The sequence below is a fragment of the Cyprinus carpio genome, chromosome B23 (genome assembly GCF_018340385.1).
Source record: "Cyprinus carpio isolate SPL01 chromosome B23, ASM1834038v1, whole genome shotgun sequence".
NCBI lineage: Eukaryota > Metazoa > Chordata > Actinopteri > Cypriniformes > Cyprinidae > Cyprinus > Cyprinus carpio.
This window is the reverse complement of record NC_056619.1, coordinates 7,486,495-7,507,133: the sequence shown is the minus strand read 5'-3', so window position 1 is coordinate 7,507,133 and position 20,639 is coordinate 7,486,495. Positions and strand designations below refer to the sequence as shown.

The following is a 20,639-nucleotide window of genomic DNA, read 5'->3' as shown; positions in this document are numbered from 1 at the left end:
TATTTTATTTCAGGTTATTTTAAATCATTTAATTTCATGCTATGTTGTTTTAGGTTATTTTATTTTAATTTTATTTCATTTAGTTTTTTATGTTATTTTGATATTTTATTTCATTTTGTTATTTTATTTATGTTGATTTATTTCATTTTATTTTATGTTTTTTTATGTTATTTGATTTCATTTTGTTTTTTATGTTATTTTTTTATTTTATTTCATTTTATTTTGTTATTTTGTTTATGTTATTTTCATGTTATTTTATTTGATGTTCTTATTTTATTTCATGTTATCTTTTGTTATATTATTTCATTTTATTTTGTTTTATGTTATATGATTTTCTTTTCTTATTTTCTTTTATTTTATTTTATTTTGTTATTTTCATTTTTTTTTTATTTTTGTTATTTTCATGTTATTTTATTTTCTTATTTTATTTTATTTCATGTTATGTTTTGTTATATTATTTCATTTTATCTTATTTTATGTTATATGATTTTCTTTTCTTAATTTATGTCATTTTATTTTATTGTATATTTTGTGTCATTTTATTTCTTCACAACCGTGGTTTCAGTACCGAGGACTTATTTTTTCTCAATCGCAGTCGCGGGGCTTTTATTTTAAACCCTACAGCGCGAGCTGCACGTCAGCATTCGCTCACACGCACGCGCAGTACGTGCACTTCCTCTTGTCACTGGCTGTAGTATTTGTGCGTATCCATGTCGCTGGAAATTATTGTATTGTTCGCCTCTGCTCACATCTCGTTACTTCATGCTTACTTTCCTTTTCTCCGCCGTTTTTTGCGCCACATACCTGTCTCCGAGCATCAGTCATGTTAAAGGCAGAGATTTTACTGAGCAGGAAATGTCCCATTACAGGTGAGATTTCTTTATGATCTGCTCAATTCAGCATTAAATATTAATCTGTACTAAGCAGGTCAGAGTATCAGTCGTATAGATATCACAGCTGCTCTAACGAGTATAAATGCATATCTTTACTGTCAATCAATCAGCTTTGCCATAAGCTCGTGTGTAAATACATGTCAGCAGAAAGCTTGTTCAGTGTGCACTACACTACTATGAGTGTGATGCCTGATTCTGCTCTGATGAATATCGCTAATCAGTCCTGCTCAACGCTCGTTTGTTTCATTTGTCTCAACAGGGACAGAATAAAGGCCATGTTTTATCATGCATACAACAGCTACTTGGAAAATGCATATCCCTATGATGAGCTGAGGCCGCTGACATGTGATGGGCAGGACACCTGGGGCAGGTATGTGCACAAACTCTTTCTATGCATGCTTCTTTTGTCCATTGTGGTGTTCGTCAGATAGGCAAAGTCTTTAGATACATGCACCTGAATAATTCTGTTTGACTTGTTTAACATTCAGTGATGTCTTTGGCCCTAAATAGCCAAACTGAGTTTTGTCTGTATTATATGATCTCTCTTATTATGACCCTCCTTATACCCTCTCTGTTTGTTTCCTTCAGTTTCTCCCTCACACTCATTGATGCTCTGGACACATTGCTGGTATGAAATCTCATTCAACACGCTTGTTCCACGTCCTGCAGTGCTCAGACGCAGAGAATGTTTTTCCTTTCTGATCACAGATTTTGGGAAACCACACCGAGTTCCAGCGCGTGGCCACTCTGCTCCAGGACACGGTCGATTTCGACACTGATGTAAATGCATCTGTGTTTGAGACGAATATACGAGGTAGAGTCACCAGCCTTCTTGGATGAATATCACAAAGCTTTATTTCGAACCATATATATATGTATATATACAGTACAGACCAAAAGTTTGGAAACATTACTATTTTTAATGTTTTTGAAAGAAGTTTCTTCTGCTCATCAAGCCTGCATTTATTTGATCAAAAATACAGAAAAAAACAGTAATATTGTGAAATATTATTACAACTTAAAATAATAGTTTTCTATTTGAATATACTTAAAAAAAATAATTTATTCCTGTGATGCAAAGCTGAATTTTCAGCATCATTACTCCGGCCTTCAGTGTCACATGTAACATCCAGTCTATCACATGATCATTTAGAAATCATTCTAATATTCTGATTTATTATGAGTGTTGGAAACAGTTCTGCTGTCTAATATATTTGATGAATAAAAGGTTAAAAAGAACTGCATTTATTCAAAAAATATATATATATATATTCTAATAATATATTTTCTTTACTATCACTTTTTATCAATTTAACACATCCTTACTGAATAAAAGTATTGATTTTATTTTAAAAAAAGAAAGAAAAAAAATTACTGACCCCAAATTACTGACCAGTAGTGTATATTGTTATTACAAAATATTTATATTTTAAAAACATAGCTTTTTTTTTTTTTTTTTTTTTCTTTTTATTCATCAAAGCATCCTAAAAAAGTATCACATGTTCTGAAAAAATATTAAGCAGCAGAACTGTTTCCAACTTTGATAATGAATCATCATATTAGAATGATTTCTAAAGGATCATCTGATAATGATCCTAAAAATTCAGCTTTGCATCACAGAAATAAATGATAATTTAAAGTATAATAAATTTAAAAACTATTATTTTAAGTTGTAATAATATATATCACAATATTAAATTTTTTTCTGTATTTTTGATCAAATAAATGCAGGCTTGATGAGCAGAAGAAACTTCTTTCAAAAAAATTAAAAATAGTAATGTTTCCAAACTTCATACAGTGGAGATCAAAGTTAGAGAACAAAGAACTGTGTGCATATAAATACTTTTAATAAAGAATTATTTTTGCATTACTGTTAAATATGGTAATGTGCATCATTGTCATGCAAAACAGAATATCTTAAATTTTTCTTTTGATTTTGGGGTTAAATATCACCTGGGCTTGTAGTCACTGACGTTCAAGCAGTTTCAGCAGCGCTTGTGTTGATGTTCTGGTCGCTCTTCTGCAGTGGTTGGTGGGCTTCTCTCGGCTCATCTGCTCTCCAAGCGTGCTGGGATGGAGGTGGAGGAGGGCTGGCCCTGCTCCGGACCCCTGCTGCGCATGGCAGAGGACGCTGCCCGCAGACTGCTGCCTGGTGAGGGAGCTAACATATGCTTCAAACCAGACATATTTAGCATGAATCGTTTGCTGCAGCTTTCATTTGAGAGTCACTTTGGATAAAAGCGTCTGCAAAGATGATTAAATGTAAATGTTAGTGCACCACAGTCACTGAGCAAGATGTTTTGTTAATGGCAGTGTTAGTTTAACAGTTTCCAGCCAGCTTTATACTGTTACGATGTCCGTATTGTAAGAAAATGAACAATGTGTAATATGTTTGTAATACATTGTGGAATACATTTGTGCAAAGATATCGCCGCCAGATGACGTGAAACACATTGACAGAGTTATTTAAAAAAATGTAAAAACTAGACACTTGTGCACAAATGCAATACACAAAGTACTTATGCATTTTTATATCCTCACACACATAGTCTGATTTTGGTTCCCCAAAGAAAGTTTTTGGTAAAAAGAAAAAAAAAAATTTTTTTTCAACTGTGAAGAACATTTTGTGCAATGGAATGGTTCCATAAATGTTAAAGGTTCTTCATGGAGCTGTAGATTTTTATGTATAGGAAGTATAGGCTGTATAGGAAGAAAATAGATCCTGAATATTTGATCATGATAAGTGAACAATGCTGTCAGTTTGATATATCCTGCCTCTTCTCAGCTTTCCAGACCCCCACGGGGATGCCGTATGGCACGGTGAACCTGCTGAGGGGCGTGAACCCCGGCGAGACCCCGGTCACCTGCACCGCTGGAGTGGGCACCTTCATCCTGGAGTTCTCCTCCCTCAGCCGACTGACTGGAGACCCTGTGTTTGAGAACGTGGCTCGCAAAGCTCTCAGGGCCTTATGGAGAACACGCTCAGATATCGGCCTGGTAAAAGCTTTTGATCTGGATCGAGACGTCTGTAGGACAACCATGACACCAGAGTCCAGCATTCTTCGGTTTTAACTCCACATTATACAATATTAAAGGAATAATTCACCCAAAAAATTAAAATAAAAAAAATGCTGAATATGTAGATGAGTTTGTTTCTTCTTCAGAACAGTTTTGGAGAAATGTAACTTTACGTCACTTGCTCACCAGTGGATCCAATGCATTAAATGGGTGCCGTCAGAAACAAATCCATCATTAACTTACGCTTCCTTTGGTGAAAAAGTCCATCCCCTGTTGTCCCCCAACATGTTTATTTCTGACGATACAACACCTTCTCCACATAAAAACTTAGCTTGATCTGTGCATATTTCTCTCCTGATTCAGACAAGAGTACTTTTTGGAGAAAGCAGTATGCTGGGTAGAGGACTTGTATATTAGCCAGAACCCTTTGTTTTAAGTTAAAAATTTAGGATTTATTTGTTTGTTTTTTTACAAACACAGCTTTTTGCGCTTCTCAAGACATTAACTGATGGAGTGCAGTGGTGTGGATTATTGTGATGTTTTTATCAGCTGTTTGGACTCTCATTGTGACGGCACCCATTCACTGCAGAGCATCCAATGATGAGCAAGTGATTAACATTACATTTCTCCAAATCTGTTCCCATGGAGAAAAAAAACTCATCTACATCTTCAGTGTCCTGATTGCAAGTGTATTTTTTGTGCACACTTTTCCTTTAATAGAATGCAGTATGAACTTATTCACTGGTGCTTTAACATTTTACTTGTACTGTGATGCACAGTATAGGAATGTGATTTGTCCTGAATGACCGGCCTGTACCCAACAATCCTACTGACTGCAGCTTGCTAGTAGTAGTTAACACACTCAGAAATGTCTCTTTTGAAAAGCTTTGACCAAATGCCTCTAATAACATTAATATGTATGCTTTAGCTGGTGCTTTCTTAGCACAGCATTAATCGCTTTAACAGCAATAACTAAGACAAGCTGACTAAAAAGCAAAATCTATGTTTATGTTTGTCTGTTGTATACAACCAATTATCCCTGAGTCTCTACGCCATAACGCTTATAAAAATCCTAATCTTATTAACACTTAGCATTTTGAAAATGTAGCATAGCTGGACATATTTACAAGCTGATTAAATAGGGTCACATACATGTTTTGCACCAAAATATGCTAATTTTAAGACCACTTTCTGCCCTCTCTCAGACCTCTGGAATTAAATGGGGCTTACAGTGTAAACCTTCTTTGCATGTGAAATGAGTAACAATGCTCACACATGTGCAAAATTATTTTTTATATATATAAATATGACCCCAGGTTTCCTGCACTGTGTGGAAAAGCATATAATCATGCATTTTAGCATTGCAGTTTTAATAATAATAACTTGTCTGTGTTTGATGTCAATTGAATTGTATGAGACACAGGATAGAGCTACAATATTTCAGCAATTATTTGGCAGTGTAATGACATGCATTTAACATATGTTAACAGTTGAAGTTTAAAACAATTTATTAGATGTCAAATATGGAAATCTGCCATTCAGTGTTCATGTTATCGCATAACCTTCTCATTTTTTCAGGTGGGCAACCATATAGATGTAATAACCTCTAAGTGGGTGGCTCAGGACGCAGGGATCGGGGCGGGAGTGGACTCGTACTTCGAGTATCTGGTAAAGGGGGCCATCATGCTGCAAGATGAGGAGCTGCTGGCAATGTTTCATGGTAAACACTGACATCAAAAAAGCATTAACTGCAGCTGTATTATGATTGAAGCCTAAGTTGCTATTAGTTTTGATAAGAATAGCTAATCATAAATGCTGTTTATCTGTCTTTATCTTGCCTATGTGAAAGCATTATCAACTTTCAAATGTGTGTTGCAGAATTTGATAAGTCCATAAAGAACTACACTAAGTTTGATGATTGGTATCTGTGGGTGCAGATGCATAAGGGAACAGTATCAATGCCTGTGTTTCAGTCTCTGGAGGCGTTCTGGCCTGGACTGCAGGTGAGGAAGCAGATCTGTCACCATACACTCGTCCAGTGTGTCACAAGACAAAGGGAAAGCACCAGTTTGACTAGTTTTAAGTCTTTGTTCTCTAGAAACTGTATGCATCTGAGAGTAGAGTTCTGTTTCAGTTTGTAATGTTCATGTGTTTATCAGAGTTTGACAGGTGATATTTCCAGTGCCACAAAGACCTTCCATAACTACTACAGTGTGTGGCGTCAGTTTGGAGGACTCCCGGAGTTCTACAGCATTCCTCAAGGTTACACCGTGGACAAACGAGAGGGATACCCTCTGCGCCCAGGTATCTATAAAACACAGTGATTGAGAGCCTTAGAACACATTTGGGTCATTCCTGAAGATTTCGTAAAACTATATATATATATATATATATATATATATATATATATATATATATATATATATATATATATATATATATATATATATATATATATATATAGATTTTTTTTTTTTTTTTTTTTTTTTTTTTTGTATTTTCCCTTTTTAGTATATATATCACACACTTTTAGGGGCTGAATTATTTTGATGAACATGAATAGAATTTTCATGCATAAGCACTATAAACAAAACCAATGTGACATAATAGATAAACTATATCAAATAAACTACTAAAAAAGAAGGTTGGAGAAACGTTAAGTCCACATTTCGCTCTGCTGCCACCTTTTAATAAATTACTGCAGCATGAAAATTTGATCATCTTTTTCATCAAAGAAGTAAAATAAATATATTTTGGGAAAACTCTGTAAATTAATATGCATGTTGTTGAATATATGATGCTTACTGTTTAAAAATGTGTTCTGATTTCCTGAGTTTTAAAGCTTTTACCAAGCACCGCTGTAACTATTGCTCATTCCGTTTAGAACACAGCCCTTTAAAACACCACAGCCACACTTTAGCGATGCTCTAACAACCCCTCATAACACTTCAGCAAACACTCGGCAAATAATGGGCTTGTGAGTGGCAAATTTCAAATGGGCACCCATCAGACTTTTTTTTTTCAGATAACGTAAAATCTGTTTTGTTTTGTTTTTTTTGTCTGTACAGTTGTTTGATTTATATGAATGAATGAATGAAACTGAAGTAACCCCTCTGTGTGTGTTTGTGTTGTACAGAGTTGATCGAGAGTGCCATGTATCTGTACAAGGCCACCGGTGACCCGACATTCATGCAGCTTGGCCGGGATGCAGTCGAGTCGATTGACAAAATCAGCCGAGTGAACTGCGGCTTTGCCACTGTGAGTGTCTCAGAGTTACATTTCAAAACCAGTCTCGAAACAATACTGAGGCTAAAACCAGCACAGTCCCTAAACATGCTCATCTTTTTGTTTCTGCCAAAGGTGAAGGATGTAAGGGACCACAAGTTGGACAACCGCATGGAGTCCTTCTTCCTGGCCGAGACCATTAAATACCTCTACCTCCTCTTCGATCCTGAAAACTTCCTTCATAACACGGGCACAGAGTTCGAGCTGGGCGGCCTGCAGGGCGACTGCATACTCAGTGCAGGAGGCTATGTGTTTAACACAGAGGCTCATCCGCTGGACCCCGCGGCGCTCCACTGCTGCAGCCGATACCACAGCGAGCACAGGGAACTACAGGACATACTCATCAGCCTCTCAGAACCACTCAGGCCTGCAGCGGACCAATCAGAGGAGACGCCAGGCGCCGGCGGCTCACAAGAGAGCATTGCACTGAAGCCGGGAGAGAGGAGGAAAGCTCGGGTGCTCTCCTGCCCCACACAGCCCTTCAGTGCCAAACTGGCTGCCATGGGTCAAGTCTTCACTGACGACTCCTGAACGGACCTCAACAGTGTGTAAAAATGTAGAATATGTTTGTAATTTAACTTTGCAGAGATTTGTGGATTTTTTTCCACTCTTTTTATTAAAAAGTTTTCGATGACCAAAGTGTTGCCGTTCAGTACGATCATTTTATCAAAGCGTTTTCATTTGGGATTCAGGTTTTTTCCATCCCGATCCTCCTCAAAAAATGAATTTAAATGAGGTAAGTGTTTTGGAAACACTGCACATATCCCCTCATTCATTCGGTCAAACAATGAAGGGAATAAAGAATAAAAATGATCCGCCTAATAGGCCACACAAGACCAAACAACGCTGATTAACTGAGATTTTAATACTAATTCTACTGTGTCCTGCTAATCAGTCTAAAGAGCGTGTTTTCTCTTCACGTGAGAAAGCAAATGAGAGCCAGAGAGCAAAATTTTGTATGAACGTGCCCTCAAACTCTTGCCCATTTTGTACACCAGCATAAAGTGAGAATGGCACAACTGTAGCTCTGGACAAAGCCTCTATTCTTCTGGGCTGTTATTAATGGATTCATAGCTGCTTTAACTTACTTTGAGGCAAATAAACAAATTGACCTGGGTTATTAGCAATTTCACAGTACACATTATTTTAGCAGCTCTAATGGTTCAGGTATTTCCAGATGATCATGGTTAGGAGTTATTCAGTAGTTTTGTTCACCATGATTGGTGTTACAGGTCAAATGATGCAGCTTAGTGCTGCTCGAAGTCTCTTCTGCTCACCAAGGCTGTATTTATTTAGTCAAAAATACTGTAAAAACAGAAATATTGTGAAATATTTTTACAATTTAAAAGATCTGTTTTCTATTTGGATAATTTGTAAAATGTAATTTATTTCTGTGATCAAAGCTGAATTTTCAGCATCATTACTCCAGTGTCACACGATCCTTCAGAAATCAGTATAATATGCTGCTCAAGAAAGATTATTAACATGTTTACACTTATCATTGATACATTTTGATGAATAAAAAGTTTAAAAAGAACATTTACTTCAAATAGAATTTATTTGCAACATTATACTGTCACTTTTGATCAATTTAATGCAGAATAAAAGTATTTTATTTTTTATTTAAAAATGTACTTTTGAAGTGTTTATGGCAATGCTTTTTAAAATCATTTTTAATTCATTATGATTATTTAACAGTACTTATACAGCATTTATTGATCTAGTTTTATGTTCATTTCTACATATTTGTAATATATATTTCAATTGTTGTAGAACATTACAAATTAACAATGACCAATAGTATATTTACAAATTAAATAAATACAATAAATAACTTGTTTTTATTTTCACATTTTCAAATTAAATAACATAATACAGTAACATTAACCTAGATTAATATATGCTACATAAGATTGTTCATGACACTTAATGCACTCATGTTAACTAATTGAACCGTAAAGTGTAACCTATATTCTTTGTTTTTAAATTCAATGCATTTACAATCATTGCACATGATCAAAATAGGTATTCTGTGGGAAGTGTAGGTCTGTAGACTGGTGTGTTTTCCACAGGGAGATCTTGATCTCAAACTCCATCTCCTGCTGCTCACCTCCATCCCACTCCTGGCTAGCTTTACCGAAACCATGTGACCACGTGGGAGCCGACGTGATTGGAGAAACACTGGAGAACTTTCCGTGACACTTAAGAATGCCCTTCCTCTTCCTCCCATTATCTGTCCCGACTCTTTCCACATCCTCGCTACTCACCGCCATACCGTTTCCAGCAGACACAGACCTGTCTGTGAACTCAACCTGATTGTAGAGATTCTTCAGGATGCCCTTCGGGGGCTGGTTGTGGGAAGACGATTCAAGAGGCGACAGCAGAACAAAGCTGCTGTTTGAGGTCAGTGTTCTTTCCTTAGGTTTCTTTCTGGGTAGAGTGGAGGCGCACGGTTTCATCTCTTTAGCTTTGGGACAGTTTAGGTTTAGCCACCAGTGGTTAGCGATGTCTTCCACAGTGGCTCTGTCTTCTGTTTTCACCGTGAGCATCCATCCGATCAATGATTGGGCCTCTATAGGAAGAATCACTGTTAATCCTCACTTGTGATGTTACTTCGATGGGCAGAGATATGGGAGTGTGTGAAGCTCACCTGACGGGACATCAGGGGTTTTATATCGGCCGTGGCGGATCTGCTCTTTAAGGATGCTGTAAGTTGTGCCATCAAAAGGCATAGAGCCATAAACCAGAGCATATAACAGCACACCCAAAGACCAGCAGTCCACCTGGGATATAAAAAAAGGGCAAAGCATTGTTTAAGATGTATTTACCGTACAAACATTGGGATTTAAATGATTAAATGGCCTTGTGAAAAAGAAGCGTTGCCTAATTATATTCAATGTGCACTTGTAGTGTACTCTCAATCAATTCACTTGCAGATAATATAATATTAACGAGTAATAACCTGTATAACTTTCTTTCTTTTCTGGAATGTTATTTTAAAGAATATTAGCAACCGAAAGTTTCTGGTTCCCTCTGACTTCTATAGTATTTCTGCTCATAATATGAAAGTCAATAGGAGCCAAAACCCTTTGCCAGCATTCTTCAAAATATCTTCTTTTATGTTCCAAAGAATAAAAGAAAGTCATAAAGGTTTGGATCAACATGAGGGTGAACAAATGATGACAGAATCTTCATTTTTGGGTGAACTGTCCCTTTAAATGTTTACTTTTTATTAATGTCAAATTAAAAGCTTTACTTTAAAGTACATTTTAAACCACATTTGAATCATCTTTTGGCATGCTTTAAGGAATCAGACGTGTTGACTAACATACTAAAGCACATGTAAAGTACTTGATTATAATTATAACTGTCGTGTGTCACATGATACATGTAAAATGAATGTAAGTGTATTAAATTGCAACTTAAAAATACATGACCTAGAATTTTTAATAGAAATGGCATTAACGTATTTTTGTTAGTAAATTCAGCAGTAACCTTTAACCATATTACAAAGACAATAGAAGTAATTATGAAATTACATGTAAAGATGTACTTAAGCACCACTTAAGTGGGTCAGAAAGCACTCTAATGTTCAGCTAACTGCCCTACTTTTAAACAATTAACATGCAATCAAAAGTCAAAACATTACATTCAGCTCACACTTGAGTATATTACATTATTTGCACAATAAGTACTCTTTTTAAAAGCATGCAAAGATGAGCAATCGGAGTAAATCTCACCTCAGGTCCGTGGTAAGGAAGTCCATTGATAATCTCTGGAGATGCATACAGTGGGCTCCCGCAGAACGTCTCCAGACACTGGCCTCTCATGTAACGGTTGGACAAGCCAAAGTCAGCCAACTACAACAAACAGAGCATTTACAGATAAAGCAGTTCTGTATTAAAATGGGTGACCTACTTCTATTTATTAAATGGAATCTATTTCTGAGTCAAAGAGGGTGGACGAAAATAGCAGAACACCATACGAAAGGAGGTTCATTTTGAAGTATAATTATAATTAGAAATGCAGCGGCAGAGATGAATCGTATTACAACACCCGTCAAACATTTGGACACACTTGACTGAATTTATTCCTCAAAAAACATTTGATAGGAGGGTTCATGCTGAATTGCTTGCAATTCGATTTGTAGACAAAAACAAATTGTGCATACATCCTAAATAAAACTCTCATTCAGATTCTGCATGTATTTAAGAGACAATCTGGTGTGAGAAACTAAATAATAAGTCATCTTTCATTATATTTCCTACATACAGTTACCATATGAAGACAAAGGATGCCTGTCTGTGACCAGCTATGAGGCACAGCTATTTTGCTTGTCATCTGATCCAGTGATTGCTTGTCTATATGGTTTTAGAATGACCATGGAATGAGGCAGTTCTACTGTGCAAAATAATGCAACATTGTTCCCTTATAATGTTCCCATATTCCAGAATGATGACGCCCCTAAATAAATTGAAGAGTGATTTCATCAACACCAGGATGAAGTCAAATTCATTCCATGTTCATCAGAACTGCACATCCTTAAACCCTCACTGGGACGTTCTGGTTTCCAAAAAAAGAGCAATAATAAGTTTGACAGATTCCAAAAAGATAATGACGCTGATTGAGGCTGATCCTACATTTTAATTGTTTAATTGTTTTGTGTTTCTGTTATATTCTCCAGTTTACTTATGATTTAATAAGCACATGTGCAGTTCATTTGAATTGCTTTTTTTCAAAAGATTCGAAACCATCAGACTCTGTCATGATCCAATGGATGAGAAATGAAAAAGCATGAATCATTTGTTAGTTCTCTATCAGTCAGTTTGAGTTTGAATTGTTTACCTTCACATTTAAGTCTTTGTCCAGAAGTATATTCTCCAGTTTGAGGTCACGATGAACCACACCATTCTGAGGAATATCAAGAGATTTTATATTTAGAACAAGATACTCAATATAAATACAAAAACATACTATAGATATAGAAATATAGAATTATAATGCAACTTCTAGTGTTACAGCCTGTTCACAACAAGAACGATAACTATGAAGATAACTATACAGATAACTGTATTAATGTTCACACCAACACACAATATTGTCCTGTTTATCATAATCAAGCGCTGCCGCTTTAAATACTCCATCTCTTTAAAGTTTGTGGATTCTGATTGGCTGTCAGTGATTTTAGTGTTCATCAGCTTGCCAATTATATTGTTCCTCTGCGTTATTATCATCATCACACATTAGTTGTCATTTGGACTTCACTATCCTCATAGAATCAGGATGATTATTAAACCTACATATTAATTGTTACAGTTATCATGCTTGGTGTGAACAGGCATTTATTCAGGTTTGTAATATTACTACATTTCTCATAGACAGCACTGCTTTCTACGTGATGGATGCAATAATAAACAGAAAATTGGTATTTAGGAGAAATAAAGGTGGGAATAAATAATACTAATAGCATATTTTGTGACCCTGGAGTCATAAGTAGCATGGGTATACAGTATTTGTAGCAATAGCCAAAAATACATTGTGTGGGTCAAAATGATCGATTTTTCTTTTATGCCAAAAATCATTAGGATATTAAGTAAAGATCATGTTCCATGAAGATATTTTGTAAATTTCCTACTGTATAAATATATAAAAACTTGATTTTTGATTAGTGATATACATTGCTAAGACAATTTCAAAGGCGATTTTCTCAATATTTTGACTTGTTTGCACCCTCAGATTCCAGATTTTCAAATAGTTGTATCTCGGTCAAATATTGTCCGATCCTAACAAACCATACATTAATGGAAAACTTATTTGTTCATCTTTCAGATAATGCATTAATCTCAATTTCAGAAAAATTGACCCTTATGGCTGGTTTTGTGGTCCAGGGTCACAAAAGTTGTAAAAAGTAAATTAAAAATATTATATATCAAGCTGGTATCAAGCTGGTAAAAAGCTGGTATCAAGCTGGTGTTGACCAAGCAAAATAACATTTGATCAAAACCTTTTCAAGAAGAGCCGCTCATACACAGAATTTTGAAAAGATAATCGTGTTCATTTACTTTATGGCAGTATTGCACAGCAGAGGTGATCTGTCTGAAGAAGTGTCTGGCCTCCTCCTCTGACAGTCTCTGTTTGTCCTGAATGTAGTCATACAGCTCTCCTCCGCTCGCGTACTCCATCACCATCACAATCCTCTCTCTGCTCTCAAACACTGAAAGCACAAGATTTCATTAACAGAAAGATCTCCCTGGACACACACACACGCGGAGGTTGTGATCCTGTCGATGTGATTTACCCTCATACAGACGGATGATATGTGGGTGCACAAGAGAGGCACTGATCTCGATTTCTCTCTGGATGTGAGCTCTATCCAGATCATCCCTCAATCTCTCCTTTCTAATAGATTTAATAGCCACCTGAAGCACACAAACAGACACATTATCAACAAACACACCTCTGAACCAAATACGTATACGTGCCTGTTGGATTTACTCAAAAATACGTGGAAAATGCAATTAATACAGACTTGAATAAACCTTTTCTGCCATGTTCTGTTTTCAGTTTCTTTGTTTTAAAAAAAGGAATTAACAACATGGAATAACCTTAATAAAACTGAATATTAAAAAAATGTATTCATGATTTGGACGTTCGTGATATTTATTTTGTTTTTAACATGAAAAAAAGTGTTTTTGAAACTTTGAAAGTAACTTTTAAAATTAATGATTAATGAGAAAGTCAAGTATTTTAGCACTTTTTATTTGGCAGATTTATCATTATTTTAAAGTGTACAAACATTTTTCAAAAATATATGAAGCCTATACGAATACAAATAGTGCATTTCTTAATACAGTTTTAAAATATTTCTACTGTTCACCATCTTGGACACTTTTCTGTCACTGACCTGCAGCGTATAGATGTCTAAACAGCATAAATATCTACAGTAACCCTAACCCTAACAGTAAATAATTTAATTATTTTATCACTTTAAAAGGTTCAGAATTCCTAATATAATTCAGACTACAGAACAAATATGTTCTCCACATTTTTGAACTGTTCTATATAACAAAAGTGACTTGCGTTAATCTTTGACTTCTGCCACTAAGGTATTGTTTAGTATCTGGCACACATTGGGGTCTGTATGTGTTGTGTTGCATGCAGTGAGTTTGGACCAGCAAACACAAAGCTCCATTGTAACCTAGATTTTTACGATTCCAAAATTCCTTGAAATTCATTAACTGAAATCAAGATGTGGCTTAAAAGTTAAACTGTGTTATTTCTTTGCTAATATCATCAGCAAACAGAATTTCCTGATGTAAATAAAGTAAAGCTAAAGGGATCACCCCCAAAAACACCATCTAAAACCTGCTGTCTGTATGGAGGCACTGGCAGTGCCATCTGAGAAACTGCCAAGCAACTCGGACCCCAGTCTGGAGATCTGGAGAGACGCCTCGCTCCCCTGTCACACATGGCTCCCTCTGAATGCTGTTAGTGTTTGTCTGCAGGAATCCCAGCTATGCTTAAGACTCCTGGATTCCGGAATACTTCACCTCTGAGTCCGGATGAGTGACAGAGTGAGAGAGAGGCTCAGCTGCTGCTCTAATCTGATTGGACCATGAGAATATTTCTTTATCTCCATTAATGAGATACGTTTTCAGGCTGTGAAAGAGTGCAGACAGCAGGCTGGGGGAATGTCTCTTTTGTTTTTGTTAAATGACAGACTGAGCGATGAATGAGTGGTTAAGTATTTAATTAAGTGTGCTAACATGAGGTCTACATACAGTAGACACACGTGTACACACACAAAGCACCTATTGGACGAGACCAAAAATACTTAACTGAGTAAAGACGCGCTGACTAACTGACACGCTGTCAGAGATAAGAGAGACATGCTGGATATTCTTCTAAATAAACTGAAATCTATCATTTTTTGAGAAAATTCAGGCCAGGGCTAGTATAGTTATCTAAAACTAAATAATAATTATAATAATAATAATAAATGTTGCTTAAAATAAATGTTAACTGAAGTAAAATGAAATTATATTTACACACACACACACACACACACACTTTAATTCCTAGAAAAACACACAAACACACACACATATACACACACACACATATATATAAGCCACATTTCTTATTTTCATTTAGTTTAAGTTGATGAATAAAATCAATAAACTAAAATAAACAGCAATAAAAATATATATAGACATATTTAAAAATAAAAAAAACTAATAAATACAAAAAGGACGATTATACACTAAGATAAACATTTAGATTATTTATTTATTTATTTATTTATTTATTTTGCATGGAGATCTTAAGAATTTTATTACATAATCATTTTCACTCAAATTATTATAATATTCACTATAATATTATAGAAATGCCCTATTTAAACTTTAGAAATAGTCATAACAATAAGGCTCAAGTACTCCTTCATCAACACTTAAATGTTATTCCATTAACTAATATTATATATAATATAATGTATATCATACTGATATCATTTATTATTATTAAGATTAAAATGGTAATTACTACAATGATTCACTTTTGAATAAACAGCTTTTAAATGAACCTGAGCTTGTTTCATTTCCTCAAATGAAGACCTTCTTATAACAGTGAACTGATTTATAAATAAAAACCAGATGAAAAATTACATTTAGATAGATAGATAGATAGATAGATAGATAGATAGATAGATAGATAGATAGATAGATAGATATGTGTATAGTCTGATAGATAGATAGATGACAAATTTTAGCATATATATATCATATATATATATATATATATATATATATAATAGGCCCAAACATTATTTTTTATATATATAACCATGTCTCCAGCTCAAACAGCACAACTGCAATGCAAGTGAAGATGTAAAAGCAGCTGAAGCCTCTCACCGTCTTCCCGCAGCGCCTCTCCACCGCTCGCTGCACTTTACCGTACGCGCCTCTGCCCAGCGTCTCCAGCACTTGGAAGCGGCGCTTGAGGCTGTGTTTGTGCTGATGCTTCTTCACCTCTGCTCGCTCCTCCGGTGTGTGTGTGCAGTCCATCGCGCCGAGGAGCAGCTCACCTGGGAAGCGTGCTGTAGCCGCTGTTTTGAACGGGGACTTAAGAGAGCTTTTCTAATACTTACTGGAATAAAATGACAGGAAAGAGAATGACATGTTGTTCTTCTGAAAGTCTCGAGCATCTCCCGTTCACTGGATGTGCTCTCTTTTCCTCCAGAGCCCGGCATCGCTGATGAGGGGCGGAGTCGAGCTGTCAATCATCAGCGGTGACGCGCATCAGCGCCATGGCACTGCTGACTCCAATCGTACCTTACAGAAAACATAACAAATAACATACAAATAACGCCATCTCTGAACAGCAAATCATGGATGTAGAAGCCATATAAACTGCAGTGCACACACACACACACACACACACACACATTATTTTTAAGAAAAAGTTTCAAGAAGAACATTTTATATAAAAAAAAAGTTGCAAATGCAAAAAAGTCTCAGTAAAGTGTTGGTAAGCTGTGATAAAGGACTTTGCTTTTGATATTTTGTATTAAAAATATTGAAGTTCGTATAGCTGCCATGTATAGAACAATAATACAACTTATATAAATCACTTAAAACACAAGAAAAATAAAAAAAATATAAACTCAATGGTCATCCAGTGGTTGACATAAATATACATGCTAATTTATAATTAAAATTAAAATGTTTCATTGCCATTACTGTTGTACAAAAATAAAGGGCTGATGTTTTTACATTCTTCATTTTAATGAATTGTGTTATGCTCTTTTACTTTTTTATATATATAGCCTATATAATATATTTATATATATATTTTTATCTAAATTCTTTATAACATATATCCTAAAAGCATGTACAGTATTTTAACCCATATATAACATTGAATGGCACATGACATTCATGACATTTGATTTGACTGGACTTAATAGGTGCGTTCGACTTCATGCAGCACTGCGCAGACCGATCGCAATCTGTCTTGAAGCAGTGCATGCCGGTTAGAAATTTTATCTGTCTTGAGACGGCACTAATGATGCGTTCAAGTCATTTTGGATACATCGTATTTATGAGTTAAACGCACATGAACGCCAACACAAAGTCATAATTACGAGTGGGAAACTGAATTTTCTTTAAGCTCCGAGTTTCTGAGTTGGGGGCGTGTCAATAAGAAACATGACAGAATCGATGGATGCAACGTCTGTTGTTGACGGTAATTTTTTAGTTGAAATTGATAGACAGGATTGCAATATAACAATTAATAAGTTTTTATGCGATACAGATTAAAGTGGCTTCATAAATTATTTAAAAAAATTTAAAATGCAAAACACACCTGATGTAAATTATTTGCTCTTCATTTTCTATAAGCAGAGTTAACAAACCCTGTTGTATTTTCTTGTAATTTATTAAAAGAAGGTACACCGCCATCTTGTGCTGACTAAACTGACTTGAACGCACCCGACGTCGTAATTACGACTTTTCAACTCGTAAGTACGAACTTCCCAGGAGGACTTGAACGCAGCAGAATGCCACATGACTGTCACATGTCACATGACTGACTGAATTAAATGGAATATTTGTCAAATATACAACATTTTAGAAACGTTTTCATGAGCAACAGAAACAGTTTTAACATACTGCTTAATACAGTGCCATATTTTCAAGAATGAAGTTCAACATAATCATATACTATTTAAATACTAATAAAGTGGGGGTATATGTTTTTTTTTTCCAGTATTGTATGATAAACGTGACTCAATACAACAGTGCGACTTTTAGTCACTTCCGTGTTGGCTTCACGAGAGCGGGAGGTTACCGCTTGGTTTATTCCTTTATTCTAACCTTTTCAATTCCAATAATGTCCACAAATCTGTGTTTTTAGAACAGTAAAAGCTTTTTTACTGTAGTCACACTGTTGTATTGAGTAACATTTATCATAAAACACAGATAAAAGCATATATACCACTACTTTATTATTATTTAAATAATATATGATTATGTTGAACTTTATTCTTGAAAATATGGCGCTGTATTAAGCAGTATATAAAAAGTTTTATGTTGCAAATGAAAATGTTTCTGAAATGTCTTTGTATTTGACAAATTTTGCATTTAATTCACTTCATCTGTGATAAAGTATGCAAACACCACGTGAGTGTCACTAACGGGAGCAGAAAGTGTCCGGCTTGACGTGTCTGTTTTCAACTCTGCCCCCGACTGCGAGCGGCTACTCTTGTTGACCACCGTCTATAGCCGTGCTTCAGGTCGAACGCACCTATTCTCATAAGTTTCCCAACGAGAAAAAAAAAGCCATGTGAATATAAATTAGGCTCCAGTTTGGCTCCGGCCCCAGAGCTCACTCCAGTGTCGGCTCCAGCCCCAAGACTCATTCCAGTGCCAGCTCCTCGAAAGCGCTTTGCTGTGCCTGCTCCTCCAGAGCACCCTCCAGTGCCAGCACCACGTTAAGCCCAGGGAGGGCTCCTGATCCCACGTTATGCCCAGGAAGGGCTCCAGGCCCCGAGTACGGCCCCGTGAATTTCCACAAGTATTTTTTTTTTGTTTTTGAGGGGCTCCCAAGTCTCCTGATCCCAAACCTCCCCAACCGCCACAGGAGCCGTGGCCTTGGAGACTCCAGCCGTAGAGGCCAAGGCGCCATGGCCTCCTGAGTCCACAGCTCCACCATAGCCTCCGGAGTCCCCAGATCTGCCATGGTGCCCCGAACGGGTTCCACTCTGGAGGCCACTGTCCCATGCCTGTCCTGAAGAACCTCCAGAGCGCCCACGCCCTCTCCCCATTGGATGTTGTATGGCGTGAGGACATGCCTTCCGGAGGGGGGCATTATGTCAGACTCTGTTCCATGTTTTGTCTGTGTTTTCTCTCCGTGACCCAGTTTCTGTCTTCCGTTTATTGATTTAATTCCAAGTTTAAGTTTGAAGGACCATACAGTTACTCTTTAATGTGACTGTACATTCAGGCAATTAATGGAGTTCCCTGACAAGGAAAAAAAAACAATACTGTTTAAACAATACTATACTGGGAATAACTGGTGTTGCACAAGTTGTTACCTTGTCTGTCCATGAACAAATTTAGATAAGATAAACTCATGACCATTTCTCACACATTTCCCCTCTGGTTTATTCCAGATCAGCTGTTATGGAGGCCATGCAGCCAAAACCAACTAGGATGCTTGTTGCCATATTTCTTTTTGTTGCAATATTGTCATCAGAATCAGAAAGAGTCATGATCTCTGCTTTGATTTGTTGTTATGAATTCAGTTCTCAATTTTGTTTTGTAATTTTGCAGAATAAAGCACAATAAATAGGTAAGTAATTTATGTATTTAATAGTGACAGTGAATGAAAAATATACTGTTGTACATGGACTCAGGTCACTTATTTGGAATTTATTACATTTAATGGCATTCATGTAAAATATTCAAAGGTTTTATAAAATAAATAGTGTAAAATAAATTACAGTAAAATTACTGTAATATTATTATACTGTAAAACTAAGTTACAGCAAGGATATAAGAATATAGTACTGTAAAATTAAGTTGTGGTAAGGGTATTTTACTGTAAAATTAAATTGCAGTAAGGCAATCATACTGTAAAATTAAATTGCAGTAAGGGCATTACACTGTAAAATGAACTTGCGATAAGCTACTGTAAAGGGGTAGTTACAGTAACTTACTGGCAGCACTATCGATTAGTTGACTATTAATTTTGATTGACTATTAAAAATACAATAAAAAGTCTAAAATTGTAATCCTAACCCCACCCCTAACCCCTCCCTCACACCTAACCCTAAACCTACCAGTACTAGAGGGGGAGGGGTGGTAATGGCGGGGGTCAGAATTGGGCACAACACTGGTTTCATCGATTTCAACGAGAGGGGTAATAATTTGGTAGGGAGTCGATAATGGGCACAACACCGGCATCCCTCCTCCACCCCAACTCCCCACTCTTAATCTATTCTCATCCCATACTAAGGATAGGGGGATTTCTCTGGGTTTGAGCTATATTCTGGGTTTGGACCCCTCCCGCAGGACAGCACTCCAAAATATGCTTACTATTTGCTCAATAAGATTATATGTAAGGGTGAGCTTGTGAAACAAGAAAAAGCAAAAAGAAAAAGCTGTGCTACAAAAGCTTTCATTTGGTTAAAAGACAGCTTTTCGTGTTCACTGTGAAATATCTCTTAATCAGCATAACAAAGACTGAAACTGTCATTATTCTGAACATTCCTGGTCTAGCACAGATTGTCCAGATATTGTCCAAAATGTGCTCTGGACAAAAAGTTTAAGCCAGCAAAGTGATAAAAAAAACCTTTCTTTTTGTCAGTGTGTTTGTGAGCCAGTGAAGTGTCGTGAGTTAATTTACAGATGCGTGATCCATTTGGCACGCTCATGTTTATGA

At 36.1% G+C, this 20,639-nt stretch overlaps 2 protein-coding genes across 2 annotated transcripts; one reads left to right on the top strand and one right to left on the bottom strand.

Annotated features, from left to right (window-relative positions):
* The first annotated feature begins 634 nt into the window (after positions 1-634).
* Positions 635-7,835, top strand: edem2 (ER degradation enhancer, mannosidase alpha-like 2). Its single transcript, XM_042750676.1, has 11 exons — positions 635-869; positions 1,153-1,263; positions 1,482-1,521; positions 1,602-1,707; positions 2,920-3,045; positions 3,679-3,890; positions 5,490-5,631; positions 5,790-5,914; positions 6,071-6,215; positions 7,048-7,169; positions 7,272-7,835. Exons 1-11 carry the CDS (start codon positions 763-765, stop codon positions 7,725-7,727), a joined length of 1,692 nt encoding a protein of 563 aa, XP_042606610.1. The 5' UTR covers positions 635-762; the 3' UTR covers positions 7,728-7,835.
* A 1,180-nt stretch (positions 7,836-9,015) lies between these two features.
* On the bottom strand, positions 9,016-16,445 carry LOC109054852 (NUAK family SNF1-like kinase 1). Its single transcript, XM_042750678.1, has 7 exons — positions 16,109-16,445; positions 13,495-13,615; positions 13,259-13,410; positions 12,042-12,107; positions 10,937-11,056; positions 9,847-9,979; positions 9,016-9,768 (listed from the first exon to the last, which is right to left on the bottom strand). The coding sequence occupies exons 1-7, from the start codon at positions 16,259-16,261 to the stop codon at positions 9,200-9,202; spliced, it is 1,314 nt and encodes a 437-aa protein (XP_042606612.1). The 5' UTR covers positions 16,262-16,445; the 3' UTR covers positions 9,016-9,199.
* Between the last annotated feature and the right edge of the window lie 4,194 nt (positions 16,446-20,639).

Excerpts from the sequence above, each read along its gene's own strand:
- edem2 (XM_042750676.1), top strand. The coding sequence starts at position 763 with ATGCTTACTTTCCTTTTCTCCGCCGTTTTTTGCGCCACATACCTGTCT. Across the intron at positions 3,891-5,489 it reads CACGCTCAGATATCGGCCTG|GTGGGCAACCATATAGATGT; the intron begins GTAAAAGCTTTT and ends TCATTTTTTCAG. Across the intron at positions 6,216-7,047 it reads GGGATACCCTCTGCGCCCAG|AGTTGATCGAGAGTGCCATG; the intron begins GTATCTATAAAA and ends TGTGTTGTACAG.
- LOC109054852 (XM_042750678.1), bottom strand. The coding sequence starts at position 16,261 with ATGGACTGCACACACACACCGGAGGAGCGAGCAGAGGTGAAGAAGCAT. Across the intron at positions 13,616-16,108 it reads AGAGGCGCTGCGGGAAGACG|GTGGCTATTAAATCTATTAG; the intron begins GTGAGAGGCTTC and ends TGTGTGCTTCAG. Across the intron at positions 11,057-12,041 it reads ACAAAGACTTAAATGTGAAG|TTGGCTGACTTTGGCTTGTC; the intron begins GTAAACAATTCA and ends TGTTTGTTGTAG.